This window comes from Dermacentor andersoni, chromosome 1 (assembly GCF_023375885.2).
Source record: "Dermacentor andersoni chromosome 1, qqDerAnde1_hic_scaffold, whole genome shotgun sequence".
In the NCBI taxonomy this organism is placed as follows: domain Eukaryota; kingdom Metazoa; phylum Arthropoda; class Arachnida; order Ixodida; family Ixodidae; genus Dermacentor; species Dermacentor andersoni.
In genome coordinates this window covers 198826441-198842124 of record NC_092814.1, presented here as the reverse complement: position 1 = coordinate 198842124, position 15684 = coordinate 198826441, and the positions used below count along the sequence as shown (strand labels likewise).

Genomic DNA, 15684 nt, shown 5'->3' with positions numbered 1-15684 from the left:
ACGGTAGTCACCGGGGCAGCGGGTTGTGGTTGCGGTGATCCTTCTTCCGGCATAATGAAGACAGGCTGCAGTGTCCGGTTGCGAAGTTCCAGAATTGCGGTTGTACCCAGCACCTCCACCAATTGTAAAGGGGGTTTATTCGGGTTTATTAGAGAAGCAGCGACCAACGCGGCAACAGCAGGTAGGGCGCAGCCAGCGAGCGAACAGGGTACGAGCCATGCGATGACAATGGGGCATTTCAGCCTGCCGATCTTCTTCGTCACAATATATATATATATATATATATATATATATATATATATATATATATATGTATGTATGTTAGATAGATAGATAGATAGATAGATAGATAGATAGATAGATAGATAGCCCCCGGAAAGTGTGTGAAGTACCCTAAGAATGCTACCGTATACACTCGACTAAGGGCCGCGCTCCTGTAAGGGCCGCTCCCCCCAACTTGGCAGTCCAAATTTTGAAAAAAAAAAAGATCTCGCCAGCAAACGGCCGCGTCGTTTGGATAAATGAACATTTGGATACACACTGAGGACGATTGGATACATGAACATGCGGATGACCTGAGCAGCAGCGACGAGCTGAGCCCGAGCAGCAATACCGATGAAGACATCTAGCGAGGATGTCCGCAGCTAGACGCCAGATATCCCATCATTAGGTATATATGGCACAATTAAACAGGTTTTTTTATGTGTGGATCGAAAATTGAACAAAAATTTCAGACTTCCGTGGAAGGGCCGCACACCATCAACAATGTCGCGGAAAAAAGTGCGGCCCTTACGCGAGCGTATACGGTAATCGCATTAAAATGCGACTTTGTACTGCTCCATTTGCGAGCTCTATGCGGCACGCACAAATGCAAAATTTGGCTGAGATGTTCACATCAGCATATGCTATAAGTGGACTGTTTTTTCGCCAAGCCTTAGGAGTGGTTAGGACCCCTTTAAGCACACTGCAAATGGGCGAGATATGCAGTTGGACCTCACTACAATGGAATTAGATATAATGAAATAATGGACATACAGTCCAGCCCGCTTATAACGAACCTGAGCATCACGTGGTGTCTGTTTGGTATAACGCAAAGTTCGCAGTAAGTGGAACACAGCTTAAAAGAAAGTCGCTAGTCAAAACACAAAATTTATTTCTTTGCAAAGAAGTCCGTGAGGATTGTCTGTTTCCGCAGTGCAAATCTGATAAGGGCGGTCTCCAGTTTATTTAAAGCAGAAGTGTGCTCTTTGCCGAGGCCCTTGGCATAGATGTGTTGCCTGAGGCCCTCTATGTAGCCCATTGCTACAGGTGTGCATATCGGTGCTAGCTCCGAAGTTTCATCGTCATCCGATTCCTCTGCATCACTCTCCACCTGCACTTCACAAATGATGCCCTCATCCGTGCACAGCTCCACAATATCAGCATCTTCATCTGCAGAAATAAAGTCATCCCAACCAATGTCGTGGCCCCCTACGTCGGAAACGACGACGCGCTGCCACAAATCGCCGCCGCACTGATCATCTTCAGAAGCATCAGCCTCGGCATCAGGCACGGTGTCGATGAAGTTGGCTTTGCAGAAACAGTTCTGCACGCAAGCGGCCGTCAGCTCCGCCTAGGACACCTTCATCATCTCAACGGCTGAATATAGTGAAACTCAAAGCGGCAAGTTGGCGGCCGGGCGGTCAACAGCGATGAGCAAGCGCTCTACAATGCGGCACCTATAGGATGCCGCATTGTCCAAATAAAGCGGCTGCACTTTCGAAGTGGTATTGGGCGGCAGGAAAAGTACAGTAACTGCAGTCAGAGAAGTTTGCACATGGAGCGCTGAGCAGTTGTCGAGCACGAGCAGCACGCCCCTGCCTTGCCTCTGCATGTCGCGGTCAAACTCGCCTAGCCACTCTGCAAATAAATTGCGCATTATCCACGCCTTAGTATTGTGCCTGTAGCGCATGGGTACTCCGAAAGCAACGCAGCTTCCTTGATTTTCCAATTACAAAGGGCATACGCCAGTCACTGCCATCCTTATTAGTGCACATAAGTACTGTAACGCGCACTTTACTGTGCTTGCTGCCAGCGCACGGGTCGCCTTTCATGGCGTGCGTCTTGTCCAGCAGCATCTGATAAAATAACAGTTTTGTCTGTGTCATACACGTCCTGCTCCACGTAGCTTGCAATAATGGCTCAGTTTCTTCCAAGCCAAGTGGCGATGTCTTGGTCACTTACCGAAGCCGCCTTGCTGACAATTGAATTAAGAACAATCCCACGCCGCAATATGAATTGATGTAGCCAGCCATTGTCTGGGCAGAAGTCAGGAAAACCTAGTAGAAACGCAATGTTTTTGGCTGTGCCCAGCATCATTGGTCCACTTATCAGAATGTTGTGAGCCCATGCGTCGACGAACCAATTAAGCAACGCGTCCTCTACGTCTGTATAGGTGGCCTTCCGCAGGCGCTTTGTGTTCGTCGAGTCAGCGTCAGAGCTGGCAATCTTTTCCTTTTTCTTTAGAATCGTCGAGATGGTTGATTGCGACACGTTGTACTTCTTCACCAGCTCACAGTTTTTAGCACCTTGAGGCAGTTCCGTCAAAATTGCTCGCTTTTGCCATGTCCAGTGCTTTTCATTTTGTGACCGCTGCGGGCACGGCATTCCCGTCTGCCATCCTGGATACAGCTCAGGTCCGACTAGAACGAAGCGCGGAAGCAAGCAAGCATGGAGACTAGTGTGGAGAGGCCTGCTTCGCGGTAACGGCCAGAAAACAAAGCTTCTGAACTTTAGCCGATGCCATAGCATGGTCACCGAGACTGCGAAGGAGTTGCAAGAAAGAATGAGGGGATGGGAGCAGAGTTGCGAGGAAGGGCAGGAGGGTGACCTTGCAAGCCACATGCCAACACTCGTGGGCGATGCATGACGGCGGGGAGAGGGTAGCGGGGCACGAAACGGATAATTTGCCTGCAAGGCAGCTGGGGAAAACAGACCACACGTGCAAAGGGGTCGGAGGTCGTCGTTATTTCGCATCGCAGCAGCGGGTGTAGGCCGTCGATTCGCTGTAACTGATCGGCAGGGCTCAAAGACGTTCATTATACAGGTGATGTTGTGCCATTGAAATAATGTATATTTTGACGGTCGCACAAGTCTGGTTCGTTTTAAGCGAAAGTTCGTCTTAAGTGGGGCCGTTATAGGTGGGCTAGACTAACACAAAAACCAAATCTCCCTTCAAAGTGCCACAAGAGTACATGAATCTGTTACCTTGTTTTAATGAAGTAAAACTTTCTTACACCAACAAATCAGTTATGTAGCTAAATATAAGGAATCAGTTACAAAAATAAAATAAGCAATGGTGTTGTTCACGAAAAACATAAAAACAATGAACACTACAAGCAGCAGTGATTAGTACCCAACCAGTGAGAGCAGGCAGTGAAAGAAAAAGCAAAAGAAGGGGAGGTAGGGAAGTCAACTAGACAAACTCCTGGTTTGCTACCCTTTGCAGTGGCAAAGGTTAGGAAGAAAGGAAATGGGGATAGAAGGAACACTGCATGCATATACGATGCTGCACAGCATGGTTACAGACTGTCACTCAGGCAAAAAAAAAAAAAATTAAATTATGGGGTTTTACGTGCCAAAACCACTTTCTGATTATGAGGCACGCCGTAGTGGAGGACTCCGGAAATTTCGACCACCTGGGGTTCTTTAACGTGCACCTAAATCTAAGTACACGGGTGTTTTCGCATTTTGCCCCCATCGAAATGCGGCCGCCGTGGCCGGGATTCGATCCCGCGACCTCGTGCTCAGCAGCCTAACACCATAGCCACTGAGCAACCACGGCGGGTAAGTCACTCAGGCAAGTACTAGACTGAAAAAATGTAGCAACACTCAAAATATTTTCTGTTCCATGCAAAGCACATGTCCACTGCTTCCATGAATACCCCACACCCACCAGCTAAATCCTGCCTATCCGCATGCCACATGAGTTGCCCTACATACCTTGTGGTGCAGAAGCCCGTGGAGGTTCCAGGATTGTGTCCACAGGTGGCACTGGTGCCCGAGGTGATGTAGATGCCTGCACCATCCCTATGGAGCCATCACTGCAGATTGCTGCAGACACTCCATGCTGCTGTGGGATCAGAGGCTGCTTGGGGGACTGCGGTGGCGGTCTCAAGTTACTGCGGCGATGGTGCCGGTGATGATGATGATGATGGCTGTGGCGCAGCGCCTGACGATCAGTCACAGGTGGTGGTGCAATTTCTTCATCTCCTCCAGCAGATATTTCAGACCTGACATGCACAAAGTGCAAGCCAATTACAATAAATAAGAACCAGGCAGGCACCACTTCATGCCTTTTAACTGATGCAGTTCCTCAATGAAAGATTTGTGCTGAAACTGTCAAGATGATTCTCAATTTCAGCGATGATTCAGATTCAGGTGCAGGTTAAATGTGAAAACAGACAATGCAAGTGGCCTGGCTGGTGTTATGCAGATGTATGCATGCATCTAAATGCAAGCTCACACAAGAGCAATGCTTTCCGTTTAACATGTTTTGCTGCTATGATTCAGCCAATGTCTTTTCAACAAGATGCAGAGGTAATAAATAAACTGCAGGCCAGAATTTTGTAATTATACTGCTCTGCTGTACTGTTTCGAGAAGCATTCACCACAGCACACAGGCGACATAAGCCAAGCGCAGCACCACTGACAAAAAAGTGCAGAGAAAGGCCAGTTTGGTGGCCATTAGAAGAAACAAAAAGAAAGAAAAAGATCCATAACAAAATTGGGACACATTTATATATTAGAATTTTGGTGCTTACTACAGTTTTTTAAGCCTAAAAGCAGTGAAGAAGAAACTAGGAATAGGCAAGAATCAGATGTGTGCGTTAAGCAACAAAGCCGGCAATATCGTTACTAATATGGATGAGATAGTTCAAGTGGCTGAAGAGTTTTATAGAGATTTGTACAGTACCAGTAACACCACGACGATAAGGTGAGAGAGAATAGGCTAGAGGAACTTGAAATCCCACAAGTAACACCGGAAGAGGTAAAGAACGCCTTGGGAGCTATGCAAAGGGGGAAGGCAGCTGGGGAGGATCAGGTAACAGCAGATTTGTTGAAGGATGGTGGGAACACTGTCCTAGAAAGATTGGCCGCCCTATATACACAATGCCTCATGACCTCGAACGTACCGGAATCTTGGAAGAACGCTAACATAATCCTAATCCATAAGAAAGGGGACGCCAAAGACTTGAAAAATTATAGACCGATCAGCTTACTGTCCGTTGCCTACAAAGTATTTACTAAGGTAATCGCAAATAGAATCAGGAATACCTTAGATTTCTGTCAACCAAAGGACCAGGCAGGATTCCGTAAAGGCTACTCAACAATAGACCATATTCACACTATCAATCAGGTGATAGAGAAATGTGCAGAATATAACCAACCCTTATATATAGCCTTCATTGATTACGAAAAAGCATTTGATTCAGTCGAAACCTCAGCAGTCATGAAGGCACTACGGAATCAGGGTGTAGATGAGCCATATGTAAAGATACTGGAAGATATCTATAGCGGCTCCACAGCCACCGTAGTCCTCCATAAAGAAAGCAACAAAATCCTGATAAAGAAAGGTGTCAGGCAGGGAGATACGATCTCTCTAATGCTATTCACAGCGTGTTTACAGGAGGTATTCAGAGACCTGGGTTGGGAAGAATTGGGGATAAGAGTTAATGGAGAATACCTTAGTAACTTTCGCTGATGATATTGCCTTGCTTAGTAACTCAGGGGACCAATTGCAATGCATGCTGACTGACCTGGAGAGGCAAAGCAGAAGGGTGGGTCAGAAAATTAATCTGCAGAAAACTAAAGTACTGTTTAAGAGTCTTGGAAGAGAACAGCAGTTTACGATAGATAGTGAGGCACTGGAAGTGGTAAGGAAATACATCTACTTAGGGCATGTAGTGACCGCAGATCCTGATCATGAGACTAAAATAATCAGAAGAATAAGAATGGGCTGGGGTGCGTTTGGCAGGCATTCTTAGATCATGAACAGCAGGCTGCCATTATCCTTCAAGAGAAAAGTGTATAACAGCTGTGTCTTACCAGTACTCACGTACGGGGCAGAAACCTGCAGGCTTACGAAAAGGGTTCTGCTGAAATTGAGGACGACGCAACGAGCTATGGAAAGAAGAATGATAGGTGTAACGTTAAGGGATAAGAAAAGAGCAGATTGGGTGAGGGAACAAACGCGGGTAAATGACATCTTAGTTGAAATCAAGAAAAAGAAATGGGCATGGGCCGGACATGTAATGAGGAGGGAAGATAACCGATGGTCATTAAGGGTTACGGACTGGATTCCAAGGGAAGGGAAGCGTAGCAGGGGGTGGCAGAAAGTTAGGTGGATGGATCCGATTAAGAAGTTTGCAGGGACAACGTGGCCAGAATTAGCACATGGTTGGAGAAGTATAGGAGAGGCCTTTGCCCTGCAGTGGGCGTAACTAGGCTGATGATGATGATGATGATGATGATGATGATGATGATGATGACAGTTTTATACGGCATAATACAATGTTCATGGTTTGAATGTTACCTTCCCTGACAGTGTAGAAGTGCAGTATGGTTACATCCTATTCATTTGCATCATTCATACTCAAGTCCTCTTCAAATGCCACGGCAAAGCCAGTGGAGACAATCCCATCTGATATGCTACAAGTCATCCGTATTCATCATCATTTATACTAACTGCAGTCAACTTCTAAACCCTATGTCCACTGAGAGTGTGTAGGAAACAGAACGTTCCAAGAAAAAACATTTAGCACGTTCACTGCGATGTGGGTCAAGGATGAGTCACAGCAGACATTCCCCCTGTGTGGTTGCGCAGGGCTTTCATGCAGTGCTCAAGTGACATCTCTACTAGAAACCAGTGAAGATTTTGAACATGTTTCAAAGGAGGACAACTCCCTGGTGTTTCACCTGTGGGTCACAACATAACTGAGGAATATGACAAGTGACCAAACGGCGGGTCATGACACACAGGAATTGAGAATTCGAAAAATGTTGCTGCAGTGAATGTGTTTCAGTGATCACAAGTCTTTAATGTGCATGGTAAACGTCGTGTACCACTAAAGCATTTTCCTAAATTATTTCGGCTTAAAAAAAGATCCTTAAGCAAGATATGCTACTTTGGTCGCAAGCCCATTTAAGGAATGTCCAAGAGACATATTTACTAGTCACATACAGTTTTCGACCTGCACATATGCATACATGCAAGAAGTACAGCATATCAAAGGAGGTTAATTTATCCAATGCTTGGTACTCTCCTTTAATGTGTCTCTGCATGTCAAACCGCTAAAGTGCACAAATTAACTAATGTGAAAATTCAGAAAAATTCTGGGATTCTAAATGCCAAAACCTTAAAGGGACACTACAGGCAAATACTAAGTTGACGTGTACTGTTTAAAAACCATTCCAGAAACCTTGCAACGCTTGTTTCGTGCAAAGACTTAGTTTACTGGAAAACTGCATCTGAAGGGCCCGAATACCTTTTTCAAAATTCCAATCTCCCGCCACCGAACCAGGGGTATGGTGACGTTGCATACGCTGTCACCACCCTGTGCTGTCGTCGGTGAGTAAAACACTGCCCAATAGAGGGCGGTACCAAGCCAAGACAGAGCAGCGGATTCACCGCTGCAGCTGCTTTTTGGTTAAGTGGTGTAGACCATTCGGGCGTCCCGCAACATGACATGGAAGTTGAATTCTCTGCTACTTGCAGTTATGCGAGTTTCGCAAGCCAGCAAAACCAGCGCAGCACTACGCGATAACTACTGAAATGAGAAAGCATGGGCTGTGCGGAATCGAGCGAAAACGAAACCTTTTGACTGCCCGCATCGTTGTCAGGGTTATTTAAATGCATTCTTTTTTTCTAAAAGTGAAATAGAACTGGACAAGCAGCATTTTATTCCGTCTTACAAGTATGTTTTGTGCAATGAGTGGTTGAGTACTAGTGACAGAATTTAGGTGAGAATACAGCTGCTGTTGCCAGAATTTGAATATTCAAGGCTGCAGGTAATAGGTCACTCCCAAGAAATAGCTGACATACTAGAATTCTAATAATGAGCATATTCTTCAAAACTAGGCATGTCCAAATATAATTTTTTTGGGGTTCAAACCGAAGCCAAAGCGAATAGTAATATAGTCAATTAATTTCAAAGCTAACACATTAAACCCTCATTAACTCTGAGATCTCGAAATATTACTCAAGTTGAAATACTTTCCTGGCTCAGTGTCAACATGATGTATTTTTCACCTCTTATCTTGAAATGCTTTTACGCCGTACTCCAGATATCTCTAAATCTCGACTGCAAAAATGTCAGGAAAACGTCACTACCCAAAGGTTGCCATACTTTGTGAGCAGCTGCAATCACCCAAAAGCGACAGGCCTGCAAGTTTGTAGAGAATTCCACTTGATTCTATGCCACTCTTATCATCCACCGTTCATGGCAAACTGCGACCTCATTGATAATGCGGGGGAACATCACTCTGACCCCTGATGTAACACAAGAAGCTACATGCGACCTCTGCAACATGCATCCTCACGGGTGCGCGAAGCGTCGTCAGTTTGCTTATTTGCCGTGCTCTGCATTTCCATGTTTGTGTATCCACACGCTACAGTAGCCGAGACAACGAATTTGTTACAGCTGCTCAAAAACAAATTTCAGTGCAGTGGCAGTGATGAACAACTCGTGATAGGTGTCAGGCAGCTTGAGAAAGCTTTTGTCGCATAGGGTGGAACCGCTAAGCAGGCAACCATCACAAGTTTCTTCTGTCAACAATAAATGGCTAGAAAATAAGCTATGTTGACTCTGTTCATGGTGCAAATGCACCGAATGTTTGGTATGTTTTTGGCATTTTCTTAAGTAACGAGTTCAGGGCTGCGATTTTGTAGCGATGCCTTTTCCGATGCCGTTTCTTATTGCACTTTGTCAGTGATCATAGCAACGCTCCACCTGCATTATCAATGGAATAAGCCGAGAATGAATAAGCGAAGAACGCTGGTTGAAAGAGTGACATATAATCAAACAGAAGGCATGGCTAGAAAAATGTGGCCCAGGAGCGACATTCCGGGCTGATGACTTTTTTGCTATACGAACACTTTCGCAATATTTCACGTGACTAGGCTTCAGACACGCTGGTGCCTACGTGCAACAGCATTTACTTGGCTCTGTGTGAGGATCGCTGTTGGCTGTAGACGCAGGATGTGTCAGGTGCTGGGTTTTACAATATCTCACAAAAGTGATTTATCAAAAATATCGTATCTGGTATACTCAGGTTCTGGAAGAAATTTAGTGACTACTGGTGCCTATTTCGAGAGGCTCTGTGTGTTCTATGCATGGCCAGGGGCTTATATTTTCGTGAATTTACTTATCTCGAAACTCCACTTATCTCGAAATTTTTCCCAGTTTTTACAAGTTTAGGCTAATCGGGTTGTACTGTAATTCGCATAGTTGTGGGATTTGCGTAAAACCTTGATACAACAGCCAGAAGTTGACGTATACAAAAAAAGTAAGCAAGTTATTTGGAAAGATGGAAAATTTTCATTTCTGGAATCATTTCCTTTTTCTTTCTTACTTCTCTTTTTGAAGTGCTGTTATCGAGATATCTTTATGCAAAAAATTCAAGTACAACCAGCGGTACAAAGAATTCATTTACTACAGTCGAACTTTAATATAACGAACAGTGCGGCGATCGCAAAATAGCTTGATATAGCCAGAATTCTATATATAAAATCACGTAAAAAACGTGTGAAAAACTTCTGCAAATAATTCAATGAACCAAGGGCGCGATCAGGGACCGTTGTTCGGAGTGCGCGTTCGGTTGCGCCGTGCACAATTGGCCTAAGCCGGGCTGACTTCGTCAGCTGGTAGAGCTTAGTTGATTGCGCCGCACGCAATTAGCCTAGGCAGTGCCTACTTCGTCAGCCACGCGAAGTCGGTACGGCCTAGGCCAATTGCGTGCGGCCCAACTGAATGCATGCTCCAAACAATGATCCCTGATCGCACCCCAATCGTGGCGCAGTAAATACTCACTTGAAGCATCACACAAAGTATTTATGTATTTATTTGGCTGAAAGTACTGCATCAGTGTAGCCTGCTTCTTATTGACAGCCGCGTGCTTAAACACAGAGTCCTCAACATAGTCTAAATGATCCAGAAGCGATAGGCCGGTGCCCTCTATCGCGCCGCAGCAGTGGCGTAGAAGGGCCAAAGCAGCTACAGCCTCAGTTGAAGTCGAGAGCGGGGCAACATCAGCGCTTGCGGGATCAACCTCGGAAGCATCTTCGTTTGGCCACTACTTCTGCTGCGATCTCCATGTCCGTCAACCTAAGTATTTTGAAACACTGTCAATAACTAAGTATTAAGTGGCGTCTGCCAAGGCATCTATGAGTGAGACCAGTGAGCACGCCCTGTCGCGCGTCTTTGTGGATGCAAACTGCCAGTCCTCGGGAGGTGCGGCAGGCGCAGAGCGTGGCATCAAGGAGGAGTCAGTGCGGCAAATGCATTGCGTCATTGACATGGTTGAACTAGCCAAGCCGCCGCGTGCGTACGCTGCTATATTCAAATGGCACCCTTGGTGCAATCAATGTGTGCAGCTATAGTGCGCAGCAGTCGGGAACGCCCATCGCGCCACCGCGATCTTTGAAGGTGTTGCGGGAAAGCTCACCACCAGTCAACAGAGTGCACGTGGTCTGGTGTGACAGAGTTCGATATCTCTATGTTATGTTCGATCTGGTTCGAAATAAAAAATAAAAAATTCATGCGATTTTCCAGGTGATATAGAAATTGTTCGATATACGCAATAATTCGATATATCTGTGTTCGATATAAGGTCGAACCCACTTATAACGATACCGGTTTTAACAATATATCGGTTATAACAATGAGAAGCTGCTGCACCGTCAACGTTTGTATGTTTTGCATGGTGAAATAACCCGCTTACTACAATGCCCCGATGCTGCATTATCAGTTATAACGATGAAGTCTTGCTGCTCAGTGTCCGAGCCGAAACTTAGTGAAATACAAAATGCTTGGAATTAAAAAAAGAAAACGAGAAATTCGAGCCGCTGCACGATGGCCCGCTGTTCGAACGGCTACCGCATTTTCCAGCCTTCTCCACGCGCTTCTCTCCCATCACCCTTCCACCTCTCCGAACACAATGGGCTGCGCCCATATCTCTATGCCACGCCACCCTCTGAAACACAAATGGACCACGCCAACTGCGCTGCTCGCATCTTGCTGGCTGGCTCCTCATCCAGCACAGTCTTTATTCTATGGACCAGTTCTGCAAACAGTGTAATCGCCCGTGTTCGTCTTTGTTGGTTGCGTCGAAATCGTTCCTGGCCACATGGCTTCTCAGTCTCTTTTGGCTCACTGCCAAAACGGAAGATGAGTGACCTGCTCGCTGATAATCAGCAATGCACGATGTTGCCCGTGAAAAGAAAGCGCACGACTATAGATTTGGAAACTAAGTGCTTCTAACCGATGAGGCAATCGTCGCGAACGTGCTTGCATCGGATAGCGACGGCGACGACATGACGACGCGATGACGTGGTAGGGCAGGCTGCCTCAACACTGCCCTCATAGGAGGCCCGGCAGATGATTCAGTCCCCCCTCCGGGGCTTCGTTTTCACGAGGAACCTTCCGCTCCACTATGTGGAGCACTTGGATACCTTGGAGAAAGATGTTGGCAAGGCTGACGGACATAAGGTTTTCTCGTGCAATGCAGTGTGGCGTACGTGGCGAGATACTTGTGGCGATCTCGCCTCAGCGTTTCTTCTTGATTGCTCAAGCTGATAGGCTGCCACGGCAACCTCCTCATATTTTTTAAAAGGCCCCTTTTGGGCCCACCAAAGCGCTGCCTCGGCGGTGCTCACATATCACTTGCCACTCATGACCCCTCTTTGCAGTTATAGCAGTGCTATTCTTTAACGCCGACAGCAGTGGCTTGTTACACATGATCGGAGCGCCCAGGAAGCAGTTATACCGGTGTCACACGTACACTTCTGATCGCGATCGGGACCGATCCGGATTGAAATTCTCGACTGCAATTGGCTCTCTCGTGCATTTTATGCAAAGGAGCCAATCATGACGGAGAAATTCAATCCGGATCGGGCTTGATCGCGATCAAATGTGCGCCATGTGAAACCCGTATTAAACGAGTGAACACAATCAGCAGCCGGATGGAGGAAGGTGGTGGGGAGGGGCACTGGCCTCCCCGCCATCATAGTTTGCTAAGATCAGCCCTGCCATCCCTCTATTTTGATTTTTTCATGCAACCCAGTTTTAACAATTATCGGTTAGAACAATGAAATTTTTGTGCCATTTGAATATTGTTATAAGTGGATTCGACTGCATTGAGGTTTGACTATATTAACCTGGTAGGCCTGCTCACTGTAATTGTTGGTTTGTCGCCCACGAACCTGAACGCTGCTTCTACGGCCCTCAGTCGTGCACATGATCTGAAACCCAATCACCGAAGAGCCATTAGATAAGCGACCAACGGCTCGCGATAATTTGCTGCTCACCACTACGCAGGCCAGGTGCGGAATTTCATCATGGCTCCACTGCCTTGGTTGTAGGGCTAAAGTGTGCGCACAACGCCTATACCCCAATGTATTCCTTGACTTCATTGCCTGTTGGCTTCATAAGGTCGTGATATACATATTTTTACGAAAAATGTTTATTTACAGGGTGAAACGAGGTCCAGGAGCAAGCCAGAGGCAAGGCTCAACCAGTGCAGAGTGCCCCGAAATATTGCGCGCGCGCTCTGCTTCTTCTTTCTCTGCCTCAGTCGCGCAGTGCTGTGACATTTTCCCCGGGGGCAGATGAAGCTCGCTGAGCGAGTTAAAGGGACCTGTGATGGTACTGCTTGAGTCTGGCCACGTGAACAACTTGTGTCGCACGTGAACGCCGATTACTTGCCGTCACTTTGGCGATGACATAGTTCACATCACTCAAGCGATTGAGTGTAATGAAAGGTCCCGTGTAAGTGGTGAGAAACTTGCAGTACGGTCCCTTTTTGCAAACAGGTGTCCACAAGCAAACATAGTCACCGGGAGTAAAGCTGACTGGGATATGCCGCGCATCGTAGCGAATCTTGCTGTTGTTTTGCGAGTACAATGTTTTAAGATGTGCCAGTCGACAAGCTTCTTCAGCACAACACAGAGTTTGGGCAATTGAAGGATCTTCTTGACACGATAAAGGTAAAATAGTGTCCAGAAAGCTCTGAGGAGCGCGTGCGTACAGCAAGGAGAACAGCAGATATCCAGTAACTTCGTGCTTGGCACTATTGTACACGTACGTTACAAAAGGTAAGACGGCGTCCCAATTTTTGTGGTCAGCAGCGAGATACATTGATAACATGTTGGTAAGGGTTCAATTCGTCCGCTCCATGAGGCCATCGGTTTGCAGGTGGTAAGGAGTGGAATGACGATATGCAGAACCACAAAGCCGTAAAAGTTCTTCAACTACGTCGGCTGTGAATTGCCATCCACGGTCACTGATGACAACCCGTGGAGCATCGTGACAGAGTATGATGTGATGCAACAAAAATGAAGAGACATCTCCTGCAGTGGCAGATGGAAGTGCTGCCGTTTCCGTGTAGCGAGTAAAGTAATCTACGCATACTGTAATCCAGCGATAGCCAGCTGATGTCTTTGGGAGTGGGCCGAGCAAGTCTGCAGACTTTTTCAAAGGGTAATGTTGGTGGCCTAACTGGTTGCAAACAGCCTGCTGGAGCCGTCGTCATTTACTTGTGGCACTGGCAAACAGTACAGCTGGCGACATACTGTTTCGTTGTTTTCCAGAGCTTGGGCCAGAAAAATCTCTGGCGAAGTCGGTGCAGTGTGCGTGCGAAGCCAAGGTGCCCGGATGTGATATCGTCATGCATGGAACGAAGGACAGCAGGGTGCAGGTGTTCGGGCACAACTAGAAGCAGTGGAGGACCATCAGCCGAGTAATCTTTTTTTGTACAGCAAACCATTACGAAAAGTAAATGGTCTTGTTCCTGCTGGCTCACGTGCAGCTGCCCGTAGGGATTTAAAGGTAGGGTCGCAACGCTTCTCATTCTCGAAGGTACTCAGGTCTGGAAACTTGGAAGAGATGGAAACTAGGTAGTCATCGAAGTCATCATCGTCAGGTTTAGTGTACGGCAATGCGAGACGGGATGGGCAATCAGCATCCGTGTGACATCGTCCACTCTTGTAGTTGACAGAAAAGCTGTACTCTTGAAGGTGCAAAGCCCAGGAGGCCAACTGGCAAGATGAGTCACGCAGCCCCACGAGCCAACAGAGTCAATAATGGTCAGTCACCATCGTGAATGTGCGGCCGCGTAGATATGGACGGAACTTCTGAATGGCGAAGACGACTGCTAGACACTTGAGTTCAGTAACGGTGTAGTTTTCATCCGCTTTTGTAAGTGCCCGACTAGCATAGGCAATGACATGCTGATGGCGACCGCAGATCTGAACAAGCACAGCGCCAACACCCACACCGCTGGCGTCAGTATGCAGCTCAGTTGACGCCTCCGGATCAAAATGCCGCAGAATAGATGTTAAGAAAGATGTTTATTTACAGGGTGAAACGAAGTCCAGGAGGAAGCCACAGGCAAGGCCCAGCCGGTGCAGAGTACCCAGAAATAACGCGCACGCACTCTACTTCTTTCTCTGCCTCAGTCACGCAGTGCTGCGACAATATGAATATATCTCAGTTGTGGTGGCCGCATTTCTATGGGGGAGAAATGCAAAAATTGCCCGTGTACCATGTATTGGGTATGCGTTAAAGAGGCCCAGGTGGTAAAAATTATTCTGGAGTTTCCCAACATGGCGTGGCTCGTAATCAGATTGTAGTTTTCGCACATACAACCCCAGAATTCAACTTAAATATACCCATACACACATACACGCTCTTCTAAGCTCTCCCATCTGCTCTCTACTTCTACTACAAGCCCAGCTTCCCACACTTCCCACACATATTTTTTCGCTTTGACACTCCTAATGCGAACGCATTAAAAAGAGAGCCTGTGACGTAAGCCCACATGGTTCTGCACAAACTTAAGGTTACAGTTGCTGCCATATAACGAAATGTCTTCCCAGCACTGCTTCGGAGTCAGAAGCAGTCTGCATATGCAAACAAACCTGGTATCATCAGAGCGCGCCAGACTGCCAGTGTCATCAGTGTCAACATCTTGAAGGCGCTCATTGTCCGAGGCAGCCACATCAGTGCTCCAGGCATCACTACCTGTGTCACCACCAGGTTCAAGGGTTGACTGAAAGTGTGTCTCCAGGAGCTGCATTTGTGCCACCAGGTTCACTTGATCCAGCATCTCCGAATCGCTCGCCAGCACATCTGTGCTCCATGTGTCGCTCACAATAGACTTTGTCTCGTCCCCTGGGGAAAAAAATTACAAGATTTTCTCTTGTATCACAGGTCGTTACCATTCTTCATCAGCGGGTTAAAATGAATACACAGTTACAGTTGAATCTTGTTATAATGAAGCCATATATGACATGCACCACCGCCGTTACACCCAATACAGTTGAACACCCTTACAGTCGAACCCGACTATATCGAACCTGTTTACATTGAATTATTCTGTATATCGAACAATTTCTGAACACGGTATAGTTATAATGAGTATATATAG

The 15684-nt window shown here is 46.7% G+C and overlaps 1 protein-coding gene across 1 annotated transcript in view; it reads right to left on the bottom strand.

The window, feature by feature from the left end:
• The window catches only part of Gapvd1 (GTPase activating protein and VPS9 domains 1), a 189215-nt gene that overhangs the window by 76264 nt on the left and 97267 nt on the right, over nt 1-15684 (bottom strand). The window contains exons 11-12 of the mRNA XM_055062940.2: nt 15176-15428; nt 3982-4271 (exon numbers count right to left, since the gene is read on the bottom strand). Coding sequence (XP_054918915.2) covers nt 3982-4271; nt 15176-15428 — 543 coding nt within the window. The remainder of the gene's footprint in view (nt 1-3981; nt 4272-15175; nt 15429-15684) is intronic.